Raw genomic sequence first — 24,534 nt, 5'->3', positions numbered from 1 at the left:
ACCAGAATTTCAGTAGTCAGTACCAGTGAAATGTCATGGTTCTTGATACCAATTTCGGTACCACAGCATAAATATGCTAATATGACAATGTGCTATTGACCACACCCATTTGGAAAGTTACAAAGTTTCAATGTAAAATAATTATGGCTGTCAATCATTTAAAAATTTTAATCCAATTAATTACATGGTGTCCCGATTAATTAATCGTATATACAAATATTTGCTGAGAAAGGCCCTCATAACAATAATTTTATATATAATGATTATACATATTTATATCAGTATATAATAATTAGGGCTGTCAATTGATTACAATTTTTAATCGAATTAATTACATGGTGTCCCGATTAATTAATCACATATACAAATATTTGCTGAGAAAGCCCCATATCATAAACATAAAATGCTTAGATCACTGTGCTAAGTTAAATATAGTTTAATACTCAATCTTTAAACACATCTTGAGATCACATGGTTCAAATTTGTGCTCCCAAGTGTTTTGAAAGCAAGGACGTAACGCATTTCTCAGGAATCTTCCGTATTATGGTTGGGGGGTCATTGTGATTAATTGCATACATTTTTTAACACATAATTTTTTGTCAAATTAATCGCACTGAATTGACATGTTAAAAATAATACATTTCAATAAATGAATGCTTCCTACAAGTGTGTTTCCATCAAATATGTGCTTTTAAGGAGCACAGTGAAATCTGTTTTATTCTTTTCCAAATCATGTTTTCCTTTTTGTTATTATTATTATTTTCCAGAAAGTTTAATTTAATTTCATCATCAAAATAGTGTCTAATCAATTAATTCTTAAAACTTTGAACAAGTGAAAATAGAACTTTTCAAAATTTTTTGCTTAACTTTTATTCAACAGCAGTCTTGCTTGTGATATATTGCTTACTTATTTATAATTATATATTAATTATATTGCTTAATTATTATTTATTATTAACATTACTGTTAATATTACATTTCACTATACCGTTGTATATATTTCAGGGCTGTAGTTTATATTTTGTATTTTTTTTGCCTGAATCTTCACTTTCTGAATAAACAGTTTCTCTCAAATTTCAAAAGTTTCTTTTGAGTCTGACAAATGAAATGTAGGACACAGTTTTGAAGTGTTTGTATTTTAGATTACTGGTGTTTGTGTATGGTATGGTAATTTTTAAATGTTATTTTTTAAATTCTATTACTGTGAAGCACTCAGCTGGTCAACTGTTGTATTAAATGCTATATAAATAAAGCTGAGCTAAGATTAAAGCACAAATGCTGTGATCTAATTATATAAATATATAGTTTACATGTGCTGCGTGATTCACAGTAAATTAGTGCTTTGTCCACTGATACAACGTGAATAATTCTCAATGTCTGTGGAGTTTCTAGTGGATGAGTGGTTGGATTTATACATTCATTTATAGTAAGCATCTCCTCCACACTAAGATTGCAGCCTTTAGCGGTTTAATAAATCACACTAGGACTTTTCACAATTTTAATTTGATTATTTGGCCATTGCATGATCTTTATATGACAAAAACTCTTTATAGTAATTTCACTCCAGTTAAATGTGTTCATGTTTGCTATTGATATTAAATATAAGTTACTGTTTTAAATTTGTGCTTTTAATAAGTTTATTAATATTAAATCAGTTGATATTGTCACTTTAACAGCTCATCAGTATTAGTTTACAGGTAAAGCCCTGAACACCGTATCCGTTTCTTTTTTAGTTTCGGTTTTTGGAGAGCATTCAATAACCCAGTAAAAGTTCAATATTGGAGTGCAGCTTTATAGATTTATCAACAAAATAGAAACTACCACACACAGAGTATTTTTTAATTGTAAAAGCTGTAAGCGTATTTGTTTACTTTTCTCCTGCTATGTCAAAGTATAAGGCTAAACTTCATAGTTTGATGTCCGCAAATCCATAATATTGTTTTCTGTGGTTATGATTGTTCATTGTAAAAGATACAACCATGCTTCATTTCCCTGATCGTTTATGTATGTATGTAGGTATGTATAAGTTCTGCAATAAATAAAAAATCTATAGCTGACGCTTCACAGAGAGAGAGAGAGAGAGAGAGAGAGAGAGAGAGAGAGAGAGAGAGAGTGTTGCGCAACTTGGCGAATGAGATAACCACACATCAAATGACTATGTTTCATTTAGAGTAGAGGTGCTTATTGATGGTTTAGGAGAGCTGTAGGCCGGTATCTATGTCAAGGAAATCTTGGATTGTTAAACTTTCCCTGCATATTCTAAATCTGTGCGAGTCAGAGGGTGCTAAGGTGGGACATCCATCTTATTTGCTTCTATTGAGCTCTCAACCAATGATGCACTGGAGCTACGCAAGGACCGCCTCCCTCATTTCCATGTTGCACACAGAAAAGTAAAAATAAATACATGTATAAATAAATATATATGGGAATATATAAATATGGAAATAAATATATGTGGGAATAAATAAATCTAAAAAATAAATGAACTCATAAATTAAAAACAATGCAAAATAAATGAATAAATAAAAAAAAAGTTAAAAATAAATATAGAAAATAATAAAGGAATAAAGTCATACAATAATAAATTCAGGAATAAATGTAATTAAAAACAAATTATATTTGTTTTATCAAGTTATTTATTCCTTTTAGTTATTTTTTTTATTATTACATTTATTTATTTATTATTTTTGCAGGTTTGGGCCTCCATATAAAATCATATTCTCATGGTAATCAACAACAGCCCATGTTGAACATGATCTCATATATTTAACTCTGTACTGCATCTCAAATCCTTCTGGTCATGGTGTGTGTGTGGATTCTGCAGTGATTTTTAAAAAGAGACCATATTGCAAGAACGGCAAGTGGAAGTGGGGAGTGGCCCATTGGCTGCTTAGGAAAGTCATGGGTAAGTAGTGCTGTCAACTGGGCTGAGAAACTAAATTTGATTTTTACCTTAAATATTACCAAAATTGTAATCCAATTACAAATTTAAGTCACCAGATTTTTAAATGGACGTTGTTTCTTTAGTCCAAAAGAGGGCACAATGAATATAAAGAATTCCAACAGCACCGTGTTCTATTATTGCAAAGAACATTCCTGGCTGTTAAAAAAAGTGTGTTCCATTTTAAACTAAAGTAGGAGGTAAAATAATTTAAAAACTAATAAAATAAGATTTACACTGTTCTTATTCTCAAATGTTAAGTAAAGAGTAAACTGAGGGGGAAAAAAGCTTCAACACGGTCTTACGTGGACATCGTGAACATTTAGCCTCATTTTGTAGTTTATTCAGTCTCGCGCAGTAGCACCGAGTTTTTTAGTTGCTGTGTCAAGTTAAAAAGAACTTTTAATCTCGAAAAATCAGCATTCAGTTAAACTTTGTTTAGAATTTGCTGCTCTGCATCTAGTCTTTAAGCGCAAGAATGCAATTAGTCTGAAGTCATCATCAGCGATTGGCACACGTCCAAAATTGGAATGCATAGTTTTAGCACTCGAATGTGCATTTTTATCTTAAATTCAACTACTATTCGATTTAAAAATTTTAATTTCACAGCCTTAGTGGATAGCGGGGGGACGCAAACAGGATTTGAGGTGTACTATTGCAGTAGAATGGTCACAGGACCTGTAAGCTATGGCTAGGGGACTCAGACAAGACCTGTGGTGGGGGGCACATGGGGTTCAGCAAGGTAGTGTGTAGAAGCTGTCTGTCTCTCCGAATGCTTTTGTGCATTCTGTGCACGAGTGTGTGTGAATTTGCTCAAAGTCAGATGATGATATTTTCCCTGTCACTGAGCTATGTGTGCACCTCCGCTTACTTTGTGTCTGTTTGTGTGTATAAGGACGACACAGTCAATGATATTTTCACCACCACTGAGCCGTGTGTGTGTTTATCTCCCCTTCTCTGTGTATCATGTCAAACATTTACATCTCATTGAATTTCAAATATCAGCAGGAATGGTAATAGGGCATAGTAATGAGACTGGGCTCGCACTATTATGCTAATTTAGGAAGAGTCCCCTTCAGCACCCACCCTCCCCAACATCATATCGCTACACTGGGCCTTTCTTGATTCTCCATCAGATGTGGCATTAACATTGTTTTTATTCAGAAGTGATTTTCCTTCAATCTAATGCTTCATCTTCATCATCAGTTACTCTTTTTTTTGTGTTGAACAGGCTGTGGTAGTACTGACCTAGTATACACCTCCCACAACAGGTGTTTTTCATATATATTCAAGACCAGCTTTGCCCTGATGTTCAGAGCCAGCATGAATTTCCATTGAAGCAGCTTGATTTTAATGTTAATTTGAGATGTTTTAGGGAGTAAAGATTTGATTGTTCTTCGCAGGTGGATGACTATCTCGCTGACTATAGTGAAGTGCAGCAGGAAGAACAGACTGACCAACATGAAGTTGCTGAGGAACAAGAGGAAACTGAGGATAGCTCTCAGGTCACAGAATTAGAAGAGGTAAAAGATGGCTACTTTAACATAGGGGTTGCGCGACTAATGATGTATCCTAATCCCCTACTCATATAAGCCTACTGTACACAATAGATAGATCTATGTTCGCTACAATGTAATGGGTTTTAGCAATTCGCCGTCGCCAATGCCAATAAATCTGCCGATATTCTGACTTCTTTCATTATTGGCCAAACAATTTCATATTTGGCCGATTTGTTTTCTTGAAGGTGCAGAAAATGGCCTGCTTGCATGTGAAGTGACTGAGACCCAGTGTAATTTAAATGGTCTGCATATCAGAGATGCGGCAGACGCTTTTGAGCTCATAATGTTAACATGCTTGCCTGTTTCATTCTCCCTCTCTATCCTCAATAGTTCCCTGGAACTTGAACTGTCTTATTATAAAAAGGCAAATATCAATAAATCTAATATCATTTAGCATCTGCAAATATGTGCACATCTTGTTTAAACATATGTACAGTAATAAACAAACCTCACAAAACTTGAGCAGATCCAGCATCCTGTGGACCTCTTATAAATCTTCCTCTGAAGCATGTATTCTAACAGTCTCTCCTTAACAGTTCCCTGTAACTTTTTTTTTAAAAGGAAAATATAAATAAAACTTCTGTTATATACCTTTTGCAAAATGCAGATATCTTGATTAAACAGATGTAATTCACAAACCTCACTAAAGGCTAATGTCTTCCTCTGAAGCATGTATTCCATCAGCCAGAATCAAAACTTCAGGATAAGGATCAAAAGGTCCTCTGATTCACAAATCATGACGATAATCCAGGTCATTTAAACTGTCAGGAGATTGAGGCTTGTGCTGGATCAGCAATTGTCCTAGCCTTTATAGCTAATGCGCATGCACGTTCTCGAGTTCATTGACAGGTGATGTCTGTATCTAAAATGTGATTGGCTTTTTACCTTTAAGGCAGGACTTCCTATCTACATCCATTGACCACTGGCTGCAGTTGGGTTTTCTAATTTCTCCCATTCATTTTAATAGAAGTGCCCCACCTCTGGTGCAACTTCGAAGTAAAAGCACCTAAAGTGTGCTATAAGTAAATGTCTTATTCACTATGCACTGTATGTACAATTGGTTTGATTCTTGATCGAGTAAATGCGATTGTTAATGTGGACATGCCATCCATGGTTGCTGGACTACTGTGTGTACTGTTATTTCCTTCTTCCTAATATATTAACAATTTCTTCATGTGCAAATAAATGACAAAAATGTTATGACTTTGATGCATTAGGCTGTGCCTGGGATCTTTTAGGTTGCCATGGAAATGTGAGTATTACTTTGACACCTGAGGGGAAGTAATGAGAAATGAGTAATGGCATTGTTCGGTGTTCACGAGTGGGGCTCATGACAGTGTTTTTAGCACTCTGAGTGGTTTGCGTGCATTGTGAAAGCAAAGCAGTGCAGGGTCACACATTAATACAATTCCAAACTTTTGGAACAGCTACAAGTTATACAAATCTAAAAACGGGACATGGTATCACAGAAGAGGAGGTGACAGCATTCCATCAGATTTTAAATGAGCAACATTTCAGTGTTCCTCCAAAATTAAAGCTCCAAGTCAAGTTAATATGACAAAAATTCCTTCTCATGTTCATTTTGTGAAAAACTGTTGAAAGCATGCCATTTTATAACAAATAAAGAATTATCAAGATATATATTAAATATTGTTGTAGCGAATCAGCTCTATATTCTTCCACCATTAGGTAGCGAATCAGCTCTATGAAATATTAATAATCAATCATAACTTGTTATAATCGATTATGAATATTTGGATCAGTTACTTGATGTAGCTACATTAACATTACAACCAAATACTCGGTTCATCCCTTGAACACTCAATTTTGGTTATTAATTAATTAATTAATAGAAATGTACATTTCCGGGGCATGGGAAATGTCTTTCTTACTAAGTATTAAGAGCAAGTAGTCAAAATCTATGATTAGTGACTTTAGATATGAGCTTGAGACACAGACAACTTTACATGTGACATGAACAAGACTTTATTAACTAGACTAAACATTTAAACTACTCTAACATACATATACATACATTCATACAGTTTACCAAGGGAAAGAGGGCTGAAGCAGAATACAGGAAGGCAAGAAGTTATAGCATTGTTTGAAGTTCAGCAGATCAACAGCTTGAGCAAACCATCATATTAGTTCTGACACGCCCTTTTTAGAAAGGGGTGAGGATACTTAATGTATCAAATAATGAGACTAAGTTTGATACTTGCATGTCCCATTTGAATTAAACTGTCCTGATGCAATTTGTTGAGGCTCCAGTTGATCTTTGATGATGTTGTCTTGATGAGAGAGAGAACCAGTGAGAATCAGAGACAAGGCCGTACGTAGCCTGGCACACGCTTGGGAGTCCTTGGGGCCTTCTAGTTTGGCATGATTCAGCGAGAGAGTGAGAGAGCACAAGGCTCAGAGGACCAGAAAGGCAGGAAGCAAGAGAGGCTAAGAGTGAGTGAGGAAGAGCTAAGAGGGGGCTAAGAGGGAGAGAGAGAGAGCGAGAGAGGAAGTGGCGCAGCAATTTTATACCCTCAGGAAACAGGTCCCACCTCTCATTGGCTCGACCAATAAGAAGGGTTTGAGTTCTAGGCGGGAATTTGGTTTATTGCTCTTTGTTGTAAAATTGCCCATTGCATGTGCAAGAAAGAAAATAGGAAACATACTTGTAATACTAATATGTTGTTGTTATCGACATATCATGTACACAGTCATTTCAATCTTCAGAATACCAAGTTATAGAGACCAAATATGCCACACATATGATTTTGGTTAACCATAGTATGCAAAGTCTGAAACATTAACCCATTAGTTTGCAAGAAAACATAGATCAAGCACATTTAAGGAAAATGTGAGATGGCACATTAGATACATGTCAATATTTATCACATGGATATATAGAATATATATATAGGATTAACAGGGTTCATTTCTCTTTCTCAGTAAGAGAATGAAGTGAGGGTCAGCACTTCTCTGAACATTCCTTTGGAGGTCGTAAAAGTCTCCCTTACTCTGGGCATGAGAGAGTTCCTTTGTCAAAGCTCATTTGCATGTTTATGACAGTAAGAGATTTTGGGCTGAATGACTCAAAAGATAGTAAAACATCGCGTAATATCATTCTACAGAGATCTTATATTCGAATTCAGCTCGGACAAATCGTAAGGTTTAATTTGATACCAAGAAACATGTGTTTAGTACACTTAGAAAGGGAATATACACTGAGGCTATTAAATATGAGGCCTCAGAGTTTAAAACACACAACTGAAACAGTTCTAACGAGTTTGATATACCTCAGAAATACACAACATACAGGGATTACACGTATTTCATTAGCAATATGCAGTTCTGTGTTTAACTGAAAAACACACACACACACACATTTTTACGTTCAAAGTTTCCCCCTTCCTGTCCACATGATAAGCACGTGGTGAGCATGCGGATGTCACATGCGGTTCTCTGTCAATAGTTCATTGTCTCTTTGTCAATACATTTATTGTGCTTGTGGAGGCTGGTTGGCGCTATTTCAGTAATTAGGGGAGTTTTTAACAGTAAGTTCTTGTTTGTTCGTGAATCTGTTAAGGCCACTGATCCTCCGCCATACCTTACATTGTCAATAAACTGAAAATATCGAGATATAATTTTTGCAACTTTATCACTTAGCCCTAGTCCTACATACTGTGTGCATTCAAATCAGTAATGCGGACAACCAAAATATGCTTTGTTTTTTGGTTTTCTTGTCGCTAAAAATTAACACTGCAAGGGAGAGTGCTCATTGCATCATCATTAACAAGATAAACGATATGTAATTTTCTCCTCTTTCTCCCCAATTTGGAATTCCCAATGCACTCTAGGTCCTCGTGGTGGCATAGTGACTCGCCTCAATCGGGGTGGCAGAGGACAAATTTCATATGCCTCCGGGTCTGAGACCGTCAACCCGCGCATCTTATGTCACTTGTTGAGCGCGTTTCCGTGGAGACATTGTGTGTGTGGAGGCTTCATGCTATTCTCTGCGGCATCCACGCACAACTCCCCACTCGCCCCACCAAGAGCGTACCACATTATGTGAACCACGAGGAGGTTAACCCCATGTGACTCTACCCTCTCTAGCAACCGTGCCAATTTGGTTGCTTAGGATACCTTGCTACTCTGGATTTGAATTTGTGTTGCTTTAACTGTCAGTTGGATGATGTATCTGTCCCATGTACTTTAGGCAGAGAATGACCCTGAAGCTGAAGCTGAGCCTGACAAGGACGTGGATGTGAAAGAGGAGTCAGATGAGGAAGAGGAAGATGTTGAAGAATCGGGCCGTCTGCGATTTAAGAGTGAGCGTACAAATGCCACTGTGGTCAGGCTGTCGGATGCCACCAGTAAAAGAAGGAACATCCCAGAGACATTAGGTTAGACCCTATCAACTAAAATCTTCTCTGTTGGATGAGTGTAAAATCTGCCCTTTGAGCATGACAAAAAAAAGTTGCATTTATCCCCCACAAGAACTTTTACTGAAAGATGATTTAGATAATGCTGCTTTTAAACATTATTGCATGAGATATGGCAGCTCATTTGTCCATATCAAACAAATAAATCATGTGTAATCTATATCTTTTTTTGTTTTTCCTTTCAGAGCTCTCTGAGGAAGCTAAAGCAGACTTGCAACAGTTTGAAGAAAAAGAACGTCAGAGGAAGCAGGGCTGTTTTGGAGGGCGAGGGAGAGGCGGGCCACGAACAAATGGAGGGAGAGGAGGAATGGCTGGTAGTGGAGGGGTCAGGGGAAGAGGAGGACAAGGAGGCGGTGGAAGATGCGAATTCCCTCCATTTGGAATGGGGAATTTACGTGGAGATGGAGTCGGAGGGCGAGGAAGAATAAATGAGCAAAGGCCTCCACTGATGCAAATGCACTTGGGGATGCAGGTAAGAAACTGAACGGTCTCTGAAATGACACAATACGAATGCCCCCAACCTATTCTTTGATGTGAAGAGAGTAATTTTTTCTGTTTTATTTTCTCTCTATAATTTTCTATAAAAGTTTAATTGTGTAGCGACGGCTACAAATACATTTCCAGATAAGTGTAAACACTGTGTCTGTGGTGCTTTTAATTCAAATCTTTGTTTGTTTATAGCAGTCAGACAAATCAACTTAACCAACTGCCTAAGCGAATGCCTTTTGGTGCAGAAAGTGTGTAATTTCTGTGCCACTAGTATCACCAAATGGAACTGTTTTTATACAGATTCCAGCAGATACTCTGTCCTCCATTGGTTGTACAAACAGATACACCTGCTCCACACCATTGGCCGAGCCGATGTTACGGTGTTGGGCTGGGTGGGCCATTCAAACAAACAGCTTTATTAATTCAGTTAGCATTCAGTGATATGCTATTAGTTGAAAACAACTTACAAATTGTGTACTTAAACTTGACATGTTAGGCTGGGAAACGAGAAAGAATTTTAACATTGGAAAATTGCACTCATCAGTATTAAGGACCAATAATGAGTCCTGATGTAGGAGTCTTAAATTGGGATCAGATTTGTCCCAGATTTACTTATTTATTTATTTTTACCCAGTAGTATTTCACAGATTTTAAAAGATTGATTTTATAAAGCTTTACTTTTTTCAAGTTTAGGTTTCAAGGGTCAGTGACCAGAAGTCAATAGGGCCTGTGTTAAAGCTGCAGTGTGTAATTTCTGCATCACTAGCGACATCAAACAGGTTCCCAAACACTCACCTTTTCTACCAACACACTACTCTTGAGACACAGGATGCATTTGTGAGTTCTATCTCTGCTATTATTTAATTGTTGGTATATATACACACATGAGCCAGGCGCACTGTGAGCAGTGCATTTTAAGACACTGTGTTTAAAGTAAAAGTAGCTCAACTTTGAAAACTGAGACTTAAGACCCCTACATTCTATTACATTCTGATGTTTGCAATGTGGTGCATTTTGCTGCAGCATATGGTGTAATATTTCTTTAAGTGAGGTAAAAGGGCTCTTGTAAAATATTGGCGATCAGTTTCGGTTAATCACAGTGTTAAAATAGTGGTTATCAGTATAAGTCTCAAATTTCCTGATCGTTTACTCTGTTTTTAAGCAATAACATTCTTCAAAACAGTTTTTTAAAACATTGGTCAGGCAGTACTCTTGTGGTGATTGAATCGTACCAAATTCTTTCTAGCAAGTCAGTCCACTGGCGGCCATCTTTGGAAGGCTCCCGGGCAGCTGTTTCTCTATGTATACAAGCGGCATACAAGCTCCTATCTACAGAATGGGGAAAGATTGAAATCTCAAACGTTTGGTCAAGATTATGATCAAAGAACAGATTTCAAATCTGCAGTAACATCTGACAACACCGGTATCATAAATTGTGCTGCTTTACCTCAGATTATGTTAAAAACGCAATTTTCCCAGCTTGTATATCTAATGCGTATGTGCGTTCCTGAGTTGATTGACAGACAATGACTGTATTTAAAAGATTATTGCTCTTTTACCTGTAAGGCAGGACTTCCTCTCTACAACCGTTGACCATTTGGATGTTCTAGTTTCTCCCATTCATTTAGAAGTGGCCCGTCTCGGCTAAATAGTCTCTGATTGTACATTTTGAGATTGTTAAAGGGTTTTTAGCAGCAGTTTTAGATGATTGTTAATGGACTTGTGTCTTGTTAGATTGTCTCACCGTTGTTGAGTGGAGTCAGTTTGCATTTAAGAAAGTCAATTATCACCATTGTCACTCCCCCCCTTATCCATGTTGATATATGGATTAGGGCAAATAACTTGGCGGGAGTCCATTGAGGAAGCATTATACCAAATTAATTTTGTACTTTGCTGAAGGATTTAGCTTCCTGTGCTTATATTATTAATATCTGTTGACGGGTGTAATCCCTTTGCGCTTGAGCTGTTCGTTCATTCTCGCTGTACCTTTTTCCTTTTTTTGAAGCAACACTTCTTTATTGGGAAGGCAAGCCTTTTCAGGCTTTTGATATAACCTGTCAATCCTCGACATTGATGTGTTCTTTTACTTTCAGGCAGCAGCATATAGTGCACTGCTGTAATTATTTAATTGAATTCCCCTTCACTGCTGTCAATGAGTTGTCATATGGATTACAAGTCGTCTTTATCTGATGATGCATTAATTAACTTAATATCTGTCTTTCTAGAAGAGAATGCAATATGCATCTGTGAGAAGAGTTTATTTGAAATTAAATGGTGTCCTTTTAGTCATTTGGGAAACAAAGTGATAATGATTTTAGAGGGTGCGTTATTTTGTATTCCTCTTGGCAGCTCTTTATTTAATTCAGATTCAGTTCGTCACATAGCTTTGATGATTGATTACTTGATTAAGGGGTCACATTCAGTCCCAAGGTCACAACACAATAAGACACCAGTTATGATTTTTTGGGTGAAAGAGTGAGTTAGAGAGCTTAAGAAATTGATTGACGGTCTATCTTAACCTTTCTGTTTCTCCCTTCTTTCTACTTTCTCCTCTGTCTCAAACCAGCAGCTCAGAATGACTACTCCACTACAGCATCATCATCAGTCTCGTCTGCAAGGCCAGAGAGGTGCTGGAGGTCCTGCACTTTTTCCAGAACCGGGTGCCCCAATCACTCAGCAGCCACTGCAGCTGATGATGCCACACCTGGCCCACCGTTCACCTGGGCCTTCCACCAGAGCACAACACGACATGCACGGGCTGCGCATGTTGAGCTCACCGCCACGGCATGCACCCCCACACCCCAGCCAGCACCAGCAGCATCAACAACAACACCCTAAGAACATTCACATCAACCCTCACTTCAGAGGACCCTCCTCTTCACCTGTGCAAGGTACAGCCCCAGAGACAAAATTGCCAACCTGTTTTTATATATAGTTTTATGTAATGAGGTGAGGTGATAGAAAAGTATAAATGTATTTAACGTCATAAAGTGTCTGTTTCCTGTCTACTTCACACTTTTTGTGGATGCTAACACTCATACATTTTCACTTAGAGTTTTTGAGAATTTTTTCTTTGACATGTCCCTCACTCTGTAGGCAGCACATCAGCACTAAACCAGCTTTCTGAAATGCACACATATCTGGAGGTGCAATGATTCACAGTGAAATTACTTCTTTTGACTGTCAGTTATCTCATTAGTTGGGCTAGTCTGCTCGAGAGAGAAGCACACAGTTTAATCAGCAGAACAGCCCTCTCTCTGTGACCAGCTGTGACAAACCATGATTAGACACGTGGCAAGAAGAGACTTTTATGGTGTTTGTCCGTCTAACTTGTTGTCTTTTTATTTCCATTTAATCTCAGTTTCCTCAATGCCTCCTGTGCAACCAAGGCCTAACATCACTCCACAGAGACACTCGGTAAGGAACCTCACTTTTCTTTAAGTTAGAATTAAGTCATTTCACAAACATTACAAACAATGTCTAAAAATCACGACTTGTCCTGACTTTGATAATTGATTTTGCTGGCTTATATCCACTGAAAGCACAATTTATCTTGCTGTGTGAATGGTGTGTCTCTAAAACGTCCTCGTGTGGGGGAGAACTGAACGATTGAAATTGAAATGGAGACTGTGAAAACTCTGAACAAGATGTAAAATCTCTTTACTGTTTGGTAAAGATAAGCACTAGTAAGGATGTAGAAGAACCATCAGGCAGCTTTTCTTTGGCTAAAGTGATTACTGCTGAGGAGCAGACCATCTCATTCCCCCACACTCTCTGTCCCCTGCTCCGTTCCTTTTCCTCTTTGATATGATACTTCAGTCTTTTTCCTTTTACTGTTGGTGTAACACTGTGTTATTACCAGGTGGGATGCGACAACCAGGGCGACTGTCTGTAATTTGTGAAAAGGCTACATGACACAATTATAACCAATCAAGATATTTAATGTTAAGTGGATCAGGTTTTTGGACCAATGAGATCGGCTACCCAGCACGACACTGCAGAGAAACCAAGGGACTGACAAAATGTCCTTCACTTGCTGTGACGGCAGCTGGATAGGACAAAATCTAAGATTTACATAGAAGAGTTTGCATTTAATATAGCTTTATCGGCTTGCGTCACTTTAGAACAAAAGGCCTGTTTACACCAAATCTGTCACAATTTTGCGGAATGTACTTCTGACCGAATGCCTAGTCACACGGAGTCCGTAAAGAAAATTAGGCGAAAAACTATTTCACTCCACTATAGTAGGTGACACTGTTGCTAATCTACAAACTAATCTATATATATATATATATATATATATATATATATATATATATAAAAATTCTTTCTTTGCAAATGAGATGAGGAAAAAGCACTGTTGCATATGTATTTTCCTAATAGTATATTCCAAATTGACCCTGAACAATATTCTCTTTTTATAATGTCTGGATTAGTGCCTGGATGATATAACACAAGGCACAGTGATATAAGTACACGTGGATATGCACATTAAGATTAACATAAAGCATGTTAAAAATAATATAAAAGAAAACACTGCCTCATGGTCTTTTCTTCATATAAATTATTGCAATACTTTTTTTATATTACCCTTGCAATTAAAATAGCAGTGTTTCTGCTATTTGTTTGCCTATAGTAAAATATTGCATTTAACAAATATTTTTATGTGGATATTGTACTAAAGCTTAAAGTGCAAATGAATTGCTATTTTTAATGCCATGAGAATAGGAACAGTGATATACGTATGAAAAATCTTTTACATGAAGACAAAACGCCATCAGTAGACTTTCTAAAACATACCAGGTTTATGTTTGCGGTACAAAGGGTCATTGGTGGAAAAAGTACTCTATTTCAATACTCAAGTAAAAGTACAGATACCACACAAATGTATTACTTAAAGAGCCCATATTATGCTAATCTACAGGTTCATGATTTTATTTTGGGGGTCTACTAGAATAGGTTTATATGCTTTAATGTTCAAAAAACACTTCTCATACTGCACATTGCTGCTAAACCTATTTACATCCTGTGGCTCAAACGCTCTGAATTAGGTCCTGTCTCTTTAAAGCCCCTCTTTCCGAATGCCCAGTCTGCTCTGATTGGTCAGCTGGCCTAGTCTGTTGTGATTGGTCAACCGCATAGAGTGTGTGTCGAAAATGTAATGCCCCTTACCATAACTGAGTTTCAGGCTTCCTTTACAGCTGTAACACTGTTGTAACTATGGCATCAATTTGTGCAGTTTTTTTTTTTTTTTTCAGTTTTTAGGTTGAGTCCGATAATGAAAGTTTGGAGGAACAAGCTAATCGACCCGAACCACCTTCGCAATCACTACTTGAGCATTTTTTATTTAGTAGCTTTATTACAAATACACTGTTGATTATGGTGAACCTAACAAAGCTTCAAGTAAAAGACACGTAGTACATCTAAGTTAGTCATCTTTTGCTGGAATAGATATAGCCAAACTTTTTTCACCCGAGCTATGAACTGAGAAACAGAGGCTAACTCCAGGTTGGACATTACCAGGGTATTAGAGAGTTTGTGCGCAAGTTAGCCGTGGACTGCAGATAGCGGCTGTAACATCACAGCTTGTAATTACATAAGACTCTTGATATCAACCATTTTGTTACACAGTTTTAGGGAAAAGCCGGCCCACAGCTGAATAGTAAACCCTTATCAACACAATAATATTAGCTAGCAGGTTAGCAGAGGCCTACATCAGTGCACTGGTTGTACACCATAGCTACAACACAAAACTCCGCATTTGAACTCTCGGTAGCAGATAAATCCACAAATAATCAAGCTTACTGGTTGTGATCCTGAAGTGCCAGATTGTCCCAACAAAGTGGGAACTGCACCATCTTTCAGGGGTAACCATCTTGAAAATTTGGCATTGGTTGTGGTTGTACTGCTGAGGAATAGTGGTACAAATACATTTTAACCACTGATTCTTCAATTCGTTTTGAGCCTTTGGAAGTCCAAACAAAGAGGTATTGGTTTTGCAGTGAAGAAAATGGCGTCTTCTCGACATGGCGACAATACTACTCATCTTGGCCTTTGATATAACTACGTTTGTTTGAGGGCGGGCCAAAGTAGCTCTTAGGCAGGCATTATGCAAATGTGTTACATAGTGACGTAGATACTTTCCGGAACAAATGGCTGGACTACAAACAGCCCGTTTCTTGTAGTTCTTGAGCAGTGTTCTCTATGGGAGAGAATAACTCCCTTTTATGTCGACTTTGTACTTTGTAACTTTGCAGACCTTTTACTAGGGATGCACCGATACCAATTCAATTACGATAACGGAAATCTCAGTATCGGACGATACTGATCCTGATCCGATACCAGTGTTATTTTTTTTGCATAATCCGTTTAGAATATCTTTACATTATTGTGTGGAACTAATTGGGAGTACTCTTTAATATGTAAAGAAACACAAACCTATAACTACACATTATTTCAATATAAGTGAATTGCGTATTAAAAAACTTTATTAACAACTATACTGGATAATGTAGCAGCTAAATATCTTTTTTTTTTTTAACTTGTATCTGGATTTTAAAGGATTCAGATCTCTTTTTAATTGTAAGATATCTGTTCACTTTTCACTTAAATATTATTATAATTTTTAAACAAATGATTATAATATGTTATAATAGTAATATATCTCAATTGTGCATCTTTTGCCATGGATCCTCTCCATGAAGTCCGGTATGTGTCTGTTTTTAGTCAAGTTCACATTAGTTTAATTTGCTTCTTCAAATTCTGGTGAAAATACACCTCTGGTGCCATTCTAAATGCATATAAGTGAATCAAATTATTGAGCATCTGCATCTGAGATGTTGTTTGTGTTATTGCGAATCGCGTTAAGGCTAAAATTAGCAGCGAGTGTGTGAGTAAACAGAGCAGAGTCATTCAATAACGTGCTGGAGCTGCATGTGCATTTTATATATTTACTTATAAAACACAGCTTTTTGTGATTCACAGAGCTATCGTACGTCTTCAAGTGGCTTTGAATAAAATGAGTCATATGAACTACTTTAATTGTGTTTTAATGGTTCTTTTATGTCATTTTTTGAGCTTGACAGTAACGAACATGACTAACGCACAGTATCGGATTTGGATCAGGCTCATTGGACCGATCCACAATCCGTTTAAAAACGTCAGTATCGGAGCCTATGCAGATCCGGGTATCGGATCGGTGCATCCCTACATTTACATGCACAAACAGCTACATTACACACTACAGGAAATGTAAAATCCCAAAAAGCATAATAGGGCCTCTAAGTAAAAATCATCCATTACAATACCACTTAAGTTAAAGTAACATACCTTGTTTTAAAAATACGTTAGTATCAAAAATGTAAAGTAAATGGTGCAAATTCAAATCCATTCATCTTAAAAATATGACCCGTTCATGTTGTTATTTTTGAAGCCCAATTATTCAGTCTCTTATAATTAATATAGAATACAATAGTGATATTTCAGTGTAAGTAAAGCTTTGTCGCTGGTGGATGAGTACAGGGCATTTTATTGAATGAATTAACGTTACATTTGATATAGTGCTTTTTCTGACACTACACTCAAAGTTCTTTACACAGTGACCAGGGGACTCTCCTCAAACACCATCAGTGTGCAGCATTCACCTGGATGATGTGACAACAGCCATAGTGCTCCAGTACGCTCAGCACACACCAGCTATTGGTGGAGAGGAGAGAGTAGAGTTATAGAGCCAGTTAATCGATGGGGATTATTATGAGGTTATGATTAAGGGGTTACACCCACCTACTCTTTACGAGAAGTGCCCTGGGATTTTTAATAACCACAGAGAGTCAGGACCTTGGGTTAACGTCTCATTTGAAGGATGGCATCTTTTTATAGTATAGTGGTCTCGTCACTGTAATGGGCATTAGGACCCACACAGGCCACAGGTTGAGCACCCCCTGCTAGCTTCCCTAAACCTCTTCTAGCAGCAGCCTTAGGGTATACACACTCTAGGAAATTTGTACTGTGCATGTTTGACCTCCAAAGTCCAGTTTGTTTGACTAGTGTGATTTAGTGCTGGGTATCGAGATACATTTTAGGCACCGACTGAATTGCCTCTAAACAATCGAGTATCGAAAAATGTCTTGCCGATCGTTACCAAATTTCGATACCTAAGGGGTTAATCTCGTCAACGTCAGTGATAAGCATGTAGCATGCTAGATGTGCCCAAATCTAAAAGTGCTGGTATCAGAAAATGGTTTGATTTCCAGGGCTGAGAAAGAATGTTATCAGTAACATTGCTAACACTGTTCTACATTACAGAGAAATACTAAACCATAATAAGGAGCATTTAAAATATAATTTTTACAAGCACACGCACAATGCGACACCGGGAAAAGGGGTAATGATTCTGAATGTGTCGGGAAAAACCAGCAAGAGACTGTCTGAACATTTTGTTAATTTATAGAGAGAAATGCGCATTCGGGTTGAGCAAACAGACAATGATCTTGGGATCAATGATGGTCAGAGTGATCGGCTACAGCTGATGCCTTTGACCATGTCATGACGATATTTGGCTCGTTTTCCCATTAATCTATAAAATTATTATTATAAGACTGTTATTATTATCAAATTAATATTACAAATAATTTGCCCATAAACACAACGTTTGAAGAAAAACTCTTTATTATATTATCAGACATCTCAGTTCAGGAGGTGCTTTGAGTTCAGTTCACTTTATTTCCTCAGAGCAGTTTATTGTGAACGCAACTCTGCAGCCTGTAAAATAATACAAACTATAATAATACAAAAACACATTCACCTCGAACCATGATTTATATTTCAGTGATTATTATCATTATAATTATTATTTTTACATTTATTGTTCATATGTCACAATTGTTTATGTCTTCATTTGTGTAAGTAATTTTCCACCTGCATGTTTAGACAGATTCTTGCCTGACGGTAAATGGAAAGGTGGTTACACACACACACACATATATATATTTTATCACTTTATTATTTATTTATTTGCTTTTTCATTTCGTTTGGAGTGCAATTTGAATTTAGAAATGTATTTGATATAAGTTTTTTGTTTTTTAAATAAATGATACAATTTTCAATGCAAAATCACTAAAGCAAGAATATTCACTAATCCCTCAGCGTCAAGGTTATATTTTCCTGGATAACGAAATACACGACGGGTAGAGAATGCACAGATGATGCTGCTTTGCCAGAGAGAGATGTTCACAAATGTAAAACCATCTTTCAAAAAGTTGAACAACACATTTTAAATGTACTTTTTATTTTTTTTCCAGTTTCATTTGAACTTTTAGCGGTTTGTCGCTTTCCTGCAGTTGTGTTTTTTTTTTTTTGACCAAAAATTTGAAAAAAAAAGTATCGTTTAGGAACCGGTATCGAAGTCAAGGTATCGTTATATTATACAACACAGAAGAACACACAAGAACAATGAGATATTTGGTCAAATTTGCGACTATCTTCATGCTCATGGATACCAAAGAACCTAATGGCCTCCCTAATACCTCCTCCAGCAGCAACTTAAGTATTCCCCAGGATGTCTCCCATCCAGGTACTGACTAGGCTCAACACTGCAGGGCTTCAGTGGGCAACCGGCTTAAGCTACAGGGTGATATGATATGAGACTGCATTTTAAGAGATAATGTAAACACACCCTTGTAAATAAGAGTCGAAAACAGTGGTGAACAGCAGCATTTAACTATATATTCAACTAATAAGTTGTATGTAGATGTAAAAATAGGGTATTCGGCATGAAACTCAAATTAATCATATTTTAATATGGTTCATGTAAATTAACTGAAATTAATCAAACTTCCCAATGCTTCATTTCAGAGAGAGAGAGAGAAGAGAATGGATTTGGTGAGCTTCATACACATGAATTGTCCAAACGAACTAACTTTATAAAGATGAACATGAGAGAGTGGTTTAGCAGAGCATGTTTGATCGGTTTTCTGTCAAAAACTAAATGGTACAACTCTCATTCAAATGCTCATTTGGAACTAACAATAACACCTAAAACACACCGTCTTTGAAAGAACAAGCCTTTAGTCTAAGGGCTGCACAGTTCAGTGTTTCAAAATGGCATGAACTGAGTTCTCTACAGATTTTCCTTCAACTTTTGGGACATTGGTGAGCTGACTTATAATGGCTGGTTGTCCCTCATCTTGCTGAGGAGGTTCCACACTTGTTCATGACACATTTTTAGCTGTCTGTCTCCCATAGCTAGTCCAGTATAGCCAGGACACCATTTAAAATTCCAATGACTAAACAGGCAGCCGCGTCCATTAGCCCTCTGGGTGCTTGATTATCATACATTAGCATACGATCACATCTCATCCGACAATAGGCTGATCGACAATTTCTCTATGACTATTAACTAGTGCAGAGTTTTTGAATACTAATCTCCATGCTACATATTTATGTTTGTTACTGGTTGTAGTTCAATAAAATCACTTTAGTATTTTTGTAATTGGTAAATCAAGCCCTGGCTGCATATGGCAAGTTAGTAAGAGTTTGCTTTTATATGACCGCTTTTTCCTATGCTAGTTTAATTTATTACAAATTATGCTATTATTCCAGTTCACAAAGTTGTGCTTTAAGCACAAAATGGTATCGATTGCATGAATTATTTGCTTTTAAAACACTTTTTGTATTGGACTGATTAGTTGTAACGAAACAATGTTTATATGTATGCAAGGGCTGTTAATCCATTTAAAATCTGAATGAATTAATTACATGTGCCGATTAAACTAATTAATCACATATCAATATTTACTGAGAAAAGCCCCCAAATAAAGATAATTTAATCAGTTAATCTTAATCACTTTGAATAATCATAAATATAATATATAATAAATGTTATAATGCAGATAATTCAAATTAGTGCTGGGCATTGATACAGATTTCCTAATTTAATTACAATTCACCGTCATATTGATCATATTCGATTACACATGGTCTCGTCGATCTCATCCTTGGACACACATTACACGGAACAACTTTTATTCTAATCACACAGTGAAAGGATCTCACTGCTTAATACTCCACCACTATATCACACAATCACTGTCAGTGAAATGTAAACATTTCCATCCAGTTGCCAACTATATAAATTGTAGTCGCATAGCGTGATATTTGGTTGAAAATTCAAGCGATTACTTCTCATTGTAGTGGACGGTGTTGGGTAACGTTACTTTTAAAAGTAACTCGTTAGAATATTGGGTTATTTCTTAAAGTGACAAAATTAATTAAAAAGTTACTTTTTATGGAAAGTTAAAGCATTGCATTACTTTTGTTACTTTTTTCTCACAGCCACTTTCTCTTCTACTATGCTATGCATTCCATACAAATAAGCCTTGCATTTCATACAAGAAAGAGTCATTACAGGTCATGTCCAGCAATTGAACCTGTATCATATGCCATCATATGCTGTGCCAGTTGGCAATGCCAGAGACCACTTGAGATTAAAAAAAAAAAATCTGAATAGAATTAAGTGGGGAATGCCAGCCATGTTCAATGAATGTGTCTGATAATAATATTTTTTTTTCTCTTAAGTCATCTCAGTGCACGGTTGTTTTGCATTGATCCACTGGTTGATCGCATACATCTTCAAACACGCATATTGATACAACTTGAATGGAATATTTTTTAATGCTACCAAAATGTCATAAAAAAGGTTTGTTTCACGATTCAAACTAATTGTTTATTATAAAACAAAAATGTAGAAGCTTTTTACAAATTAAGACGTTTCTCTGCATACAAACAGTGTAGAATGTTGCTCACAGCTGCTGATCCAGAGTCAGCTTTTCTTATCCCACTTTCCCAGTTACGGGGAGCTGTAACACTGAGCAGTTCAGCTGCATAAGTCAGTAACTTGAGTGAGTATTTCACTCTGTGTAACATGCCGTGGCCAGTGGAAGACTAGTCTTATAATCCCTCTGCCTAAACGTTTTTAATGATTTTTTTTTTTTTTCAAAGTAAAATGTATCAAATTATGATTGTTAGTTACAAATTATTACAAGACATGTTTATTTTTCAGCCAGATCTTATGAAGGAATTTATGGCCAGACCTTAAAAAATTATAATTAAATATACATTATACCCTGTGGCTATTTTAATATGAATGCACAGTATTAAAGGTGTTTTTTAATTAACATGTTACTTGCAATGAAAGTGCTAGCTAAGATGAATACTGAAAAAAATGTTGGCCCCTGCAAAGTTTTTATCTGGATAATCTGGCCCCCACAAGAAATTATTTGAAGAACCCTGGCATAGAGTATACTTCAGTTGTCTGCATTGCTGATCGCTCCGCACACAGTATGTGCAACACAAATTTCGTCATCAGCACAGCCGCTCGGCCTGATCGCGGGCCACACAGATTTTCTTGACCTGTGGACGCTGCGGCCCTCGTCTGTGCACATTGTCGGTGCATGCAACGGCCATTGGCTGCATCAAAAGAGTATCACAAACCATAGTAGTGCGCATGCAATAAACACGTTCATATTCACTCACGGTCAGAAAAGTATACTTTGGAAGGCAATGTGGTTGGCCAGGTGCGATCTGATCCGGAATGCGGAAAAGCTAAGTATACCCGGGTCTTTACGCATGGAGTAAAATATCGATCTTGGGATATAAGAATCAATATCGGGATCATTCAAATAAAGATTGTGAAACATCAGAAAATCTATATTTTTATCCACTCCTATTTCAAATACATTACATCATATACATACAGTATATTGTTGCAGCAGCAGACAAGTTTCTATATAGTCAAATAGAATGTCAAAATATTGTTTGTTTTATTTTCATATCATTGAAGATAACCCCATTATTGACCGACTTACATCTGCTCTGTTTTTAATTGTTGGTCTATGTACTTCTCACTTTGGTTGCATAACATCTCACTACTTTTTAACATGTTTTGTCATAAGTGCTGTGTTTTTAGAGTTCTGTGTTAAGTGAAATGTAGTTTAAAACTCCAAAAAATGCATCTCAACACCCCTACATTCTGTTGTGCTCGATCTTGTTGTCATTGAACGCAAAAGCGCGACTGTGGAAGGCTGTGCTGCCAGCTCTTGTTAGTTAACAATGTGCGTTGCCTGTACAGCTGGAGCGTCGACTCCCCCCATACTGCCACGAATTTGCAAAAACATCAAGGTGTTACTTTAAGCTCGAATTGCTCAGATGGTGAGAGCGTTCTTTATTACATTATTTACATATGGGTCGAGGGCATGACAAATTGTAAATTTTTTGTGTGTTATTTTTCATATAATCACACCAAATTAACATATTAAAACGACAGCCCTAATGTATACAAAAACATACAGATGTACATACACACATGTACATCGAAAACATTGACCATTCAGGTTGGATATTGAATAGGTTTTGAAATATGAAAGATTTGTGGTACATAGCTTTTTTTTTTTTTTTTCTTTAAAATTTGAGCATTGATGAGATACCAGAGTCAACAGCAGAAATGAACAAGTTGGAAAGTGAATTTTACCACTCGAGGCTTGTCTTCAAAATGGCATCAGCTCGTGTTTGGCATTTGTCTTTCCCACTCCTTCTCTATCTTTTGAGCTCATCATAACAGGTTACATATTAAACAAATCCATGCGTACTTACGAAAGATTAGCTCCCAGAAAGGACAAGCTCCTTTGATCAACAAATGCAAACTAGCTAAGGTATTGTGAATGTACTTAAGCTCTCATTGTGTTACAGGAGCTGACCTTTTGAATAGAGCAATGAAGTCTAAAATAACAATGTGATTCTCTCTCGCTCCCTCCTGTCCATCGCTTAGCTAAGCTGGCTGATTGACTTTCTGTTAAGCAACTTGGCTGTCCTTCGTGACATTCATTGTCCGTCTGAAGATCAGAGCTGAAAACGTGGATTAAAAGTTTGATTGCATCTTAAGTCATTTATAATGTGTTAAAGAGCTGCTAAGCATCACAATTTGCTAGAGTGCGGCCCCTTTGAACGAATGCTAATTTCTTAAGAGCAAAGGATATTTAAAAAAAATAAAGGAGAGGGGATTCGTATTCACTACAGGATTAGTGAGGATCATTATCTTTTTGTCTCTGGAAAGGTAGAGGAGGGATTTCGAGTTTTATGAGCAATTGGTTAGGTAAGCACTGAGAACGGATAAAGATTGATAATCAAAAGCATATGCAAATAGTTTTCTTTTTAGCTAAAAGATTTCTCAATGTCATAAGCTGATCTTATTATGAGATGTTACATTTTGAAATTGAGCTAAGCTGCAAAGATAAGCTTTTTGACTTCTGAACTCGTGTGCCAACAAAAATAATATTCTTGTTCTGGCATAGTCATTATCTTTTCTCTTGAGTTATTGATTTTTGTCTTTATTCAGTGCTGTTTTCTGTCCTCTTACAGGCTCCTCCTGATTTTCAGCAACATCTCCAAGGGAATTTTGGCCCAACTCAGCGGCCCGTGCCCCCCCAGGAGCAATGGAGAGGACCACCACCTCGTCACCAGGATCGAGAGCACTTCTTCACTGGTGGTAAAGACAAATCATTTGAAGATTTGATGCAGATCTTACCATAAAAATCAATCAATCTGAATAGACTTGCAGAGACTGTTTACCAGCCCTTAAATTTGCACCAAGTCTTTTTTTTTTTTTCTTTATTAAAGGTTTTTACACTAAGAAATAAATAGTACTTTAAAGAAAAAGTGTAGAATAATGTACACTCAAATCAGGTGAAGATAGTTATATCAGTGTTGTTTTAAAACATAAATATATGCACTGATCAGCCACAACATTAAAACCTAATATGCCTAATACTGTGTAGGTCCCCCTCGTGCCGCCAAAACAGTGCCAACCAGCATCTCAGAATAGCATTCTGAGATGATAATCTTCTCACCACAATTGCACAGAGCGGTTATCTGAGTTACCATAGACACCAGTCTGGCCATTCTCTGTTGATCTCTCTCATCAAGGAATTTCCCTCCACAGAACTGCCACTCAATGGATGTTTTTTGTTTTTGGCATCATTCTGAGTAAATTCTAGAGACTGTTGTGTGAGAAAATCTCAGGAGATCAGCAGTTACAGAAATACTCGAACCAGCCCGT

The 24,534-nt window shown here is 36.9% G+C and overlaps 1 protein-coding gene across 3 annotated transcripts in view; it reads left to right on the top strand.

The window, feature by feature from the left end:
- Positions 1–24,534, top strand: part of LOC127657146 (RNA-binding protein 33-like) — a 67,046-nt gene that overhangs the window by 11,896 nt on the left and 30,616 nt on the right. For 2 of the 3 annotated variants that reach the window (XM_052145829.1, XM_052145812.1), the window contains exons 6-11: positions 4,345–4,464; positions 8,711–8,897; positions 9,122–9,408; positions 11,992–12,316; positions 12,787–12,842; positions 23,838–23,964. In XM_052145829.1, coding sequence (XP_052001789.1) covers positions 4,345–4,464; positions 8,711–8,897; positions 9,122–9,408; positions 11,992–12,316; positions 12,787–12,842; positions 23,838–23,964 — 1,102 coding nt within the window. The remainder of the gene's footprint in view (positions 1–4,344; positions 4,465–8,710; positions 8,898–9,121; positions 9,409–11,991; positions 12,317–12,786; positions 12,843–23,837; positions 23,965–24,534) is intronic. The other variant, XM_052145820.1, reaches the window with a different exon arrangement.

The sequence above is a fragment of the Xyrauchen texanus genome, chromosome 2 (assembly GCF_025860055.1).
Source record: "Xyrauchen texanus isolate HMW12.3.18 chromosome 2, RBS_HiC_50CHRs, whole genome shotgun sequence".
NCBI classification, from domain to species: Eukaryota; Metazoa; Chordata; class Actinopteri; order Cypriniformes; family Catostomidae; genus Xyrauchen; species Xyrauchen texanus.
This window is presented reverse-complemented; position numbering and strand designations above follow the sequence as displayed.